We start from the raw sequence: 3,021 nt of genomic DNA on the forward strand, positions 1-3,021 counted from the left end.
TTGACAAGAGTAATATTACCCTCAAATAAATTTATAATTTAGATTATTTTTCATTAGGCATGATAAACAAAACAACATGGTTTGTTAGTGTACATACTGAATTTACGTGAAGATAGCGACTGAATATGTCTATTATTTTGCAAAATCCACTGTGATTGTTAGGCTTTGAGATATTTTATAGTAATCCATTTTGACATGAATTTCTTTCACTCTCCTGAAGTATTAATATTCAGTAAATATTTTCATTTATGTCAAATCATTTGTTGACTATCTTGTGTCTCGCTAAAATTTAGGTTACTAATGTTAGTCATGTTTTTGGTCTTTCAAACATGTTGTGTGCAAGCAGGAAAGCCTCTTAAGAAGGTTGACTTACTTGAGGTAGATTATGCCTGTGATGAGTTCAGTGTGGTTTTACACCGTCGAAAATATGAACTTTTGCTCAATTGGCTACAGACTTACTCAAACATAGAAACAGCACAGAGGACAGAGTTGCAGCTCAGAGCTATTGTCCAGAGATTGAGATTTAAATTCAACAAACTTGTGGATGATTACAATAAATCACGCTCAACAAGACGCGCTCCAGTTTAATTTGAAAAAACTTCAATGCTTTCTGGATGAAACATTTCTGTGGCCACAACATAAAGCAAGTGAACTTGATGTCACTGTACGTGATGCTGTAAATAAAAGAGAAGAAAATAAAACGGCAAACTCAAGCATGTCACCACCAACATATGCTGAGGTGATGAGAATGGACCTTGAACATGGAAGGCCTGCTTGCATGATAGGATCCCCACCACCCTACTGTGATGTTACTGATGGGTTTGTTTCCAGCAGTGGAGGCCCAAAGTTTAACACCATTAATAGATCACACTTTCGTAGCGGCTTGAGTTACAGTAATTCACCCGAAAAGCAACAGTTAAAACTTAAAAAACAGAAGTTGGAATATAAACTACATGTAACAAAAAAACGTCTCATAGCAAGTGAGTCTTCACTTACACAATCGAGCAGAGTAATTGGTGTCAGGAGTAAGCATCTACTGAGGGACAGAGATATGGCATTAGAAGCTGTTGAAACAGAAAAACAGAAAGCTGTTGAAGTGAAAGAAAAGGCACAGGAGGAAATCATGAAGTCAAAGGAAAGAGCTAAAAGACAGATGCTGAATATGAAAAGGAAAACTGAAAATCAACTGAGAGATATGCAGCATACTATGGTTGAAATGCGCAAGAAACTCCAACAACAGACAGAAGAGAGTGAAATAGTTTTTACAGAATACAGAAACAAGATCAGTGGCATGAAAGATAAGGTAGATGTGGCAGTTAAAAGTGCTGTAAAAGAATTAACTGAAGAAAGAAATCAGTGGAAGGCTGCCACAGAGACCCTTCTTGACTTGGCTGATAACAGAGAAGAGCAAACACGGAAAATGACAAAGAAAGTACAGAGATACGGTGCTTTGCTGAAGGAGATTGTCCTGAATTTGAAATTAATGAAAAAAGAGCAACATATCACAAATCTCAAGATGCGTATCGCAGAAGCAATGGATGACATTGAGAATTGTAGAGATGCAGCGGCTGTATTTTATGATGGCATAATTGCTGAATTAAGTGAACAAATGAAAAAAATGGAAAACAGAGAGACAGAGCTACAGAAGAGATTAATGGAATTGACTAGCTTAGAAACAAGAGAGAGGTTCCCTGTACGAGACTGAAATAAGACTCACTTACTATCATCTCCTAACATTGGGTGTCAGTGCAAACAACATAGAACCAGTCATTCGTGCAGTGCTGAATAACCTTTCTCCTGTTGACATGAAGAACGTCAAACTACCGAAGAGAACTACTGCTCAACGCATGAGAATAGAGGCTGGTGTTCTTGCAACAGTGAGGGGGCTAGTTGAACTTGATAAAAGGGATGATAAATCTGTGGCTTATTACTCGTATAAAAGTCCAAAAGCACAGCTTGAATGGCTTACTCATAAGTTCACTTTGTCACCAACCCAGCATGAGCGCCTCACAGGATCAAGAACAACTTTCTCTATCGGCATTCGCCCCATAGCAGGTGGTAAGGCTCAAGACACATTAGATGATCTAATCAGCCACATAGACGACTTGCAGAGAATAGCCACAGATCTTGGTATTAAGAACCCTGCAGATGTAGTTTTGCTATGTAACATAAAGGCGAAAATGTCTGAGAGAGCGGCCACCGAGACTAAGCTTACCAGTCTTCTGATAGAGGCAAAGACACGTGAACTTGAAAGCAAACTTACGAACTGGCATTCTCTGACCAATGTTGAGAGAGACAGGATGACCAGAGTGTACGCATTCACTTGTGGTGCACATAAGGTCCATAACACAAGTGAAGCCATGAACAAAGCAGCAATCGACCATTTGTATACAAGTGATGAACTATCTTCTAGAGGACTGATAGGAGCAAAAAAAAATATCTATGACGCAGACAAACTGCTGTGTACAGAAGCGAGAAAGGAATACTCTGAAGGGAAGGATTTCAGAGCATACTACCTGATGGAAAAAAAAGTGGCTGAATCTGCTTGTGGGCTGTTTAGACCCATCGTTGGATCACGATATCTGGTATATTTTCATTGTTCAATTCCCACATTCATAGGGCAGGAGTTCATACAGACATTCTTAATCAATGAACGGGAAGCTAAAGGTTCATGGAACAGCCTTGAAAAGGCTGTTTATGATGGATTTTTTGATGACAGAATTCTTGCTGAAGAACGTACATATGGTATACTCTACACAAAGGTGCTCCTTCCACTACTGACCAAGTGCAAGGTTGCTTCAGATCCTTTGGCCATGAATGAGTGTTACACAACTGCTGTGACAAAACTCCTGCAGTGATCAGAAGAACCCGAACTCATTTTCAATGAAAACGATCATATCTGGCCAGATGTCACATTGCACTATCCAGAGTACATGCAGAAAATCAGAGAGAAACATCAAACAGATGACTTAGTCATTGAGCTGCTGAAGGTATGTTGCAAAGCTGGTGCACAAAAACTCA

General features: G+C 39.2%; 1 protein-coding gene across 1 annotated transcript; it reads left to right on the forward strand.

Moving 5' to 3' along the window:
- The first annotated feature begins 715 nt into the window (after nt 1–715).
- Nucleotides 716–1,705, forward strand: LOC139113952 (kinetochore protein Nuf2 homolog). The gene has a single exon (XM_070675427.1). The coding sequence runs from the start codon at nt 716–718 to the stop codon at nt 1,703–1,705; it is 990 nt and encodes a 329-aa protein (XP_070531528.1).
- Nucleotides 1,706–3,021: the final 1,316 nt, after the last annotated feature.

Source organism: Ptychodera flava, chromosome 16 (genome assembly GCF_041260155.1).
Source record: "Ptychodera flava strain L36383 chromosome 16, AS_Pfla_20210202, whole genome shotgun sequence".
NCBI classification, from domain to species: domain Eukaryota; kingdom Metazoa; phylum Hemichordata; class Enteropneusta; family Ptychoderidae; genus Ptychodera; species Ptychodera flava.

Coding starts and splice junctions, on each gene's coding strand:
- LOC139113952 (XM_070675427.1), top strand. CDS start 716: ATGTCACCACCAACATATGCTGAGGTGATGAGAATGGACCTTGAACAT.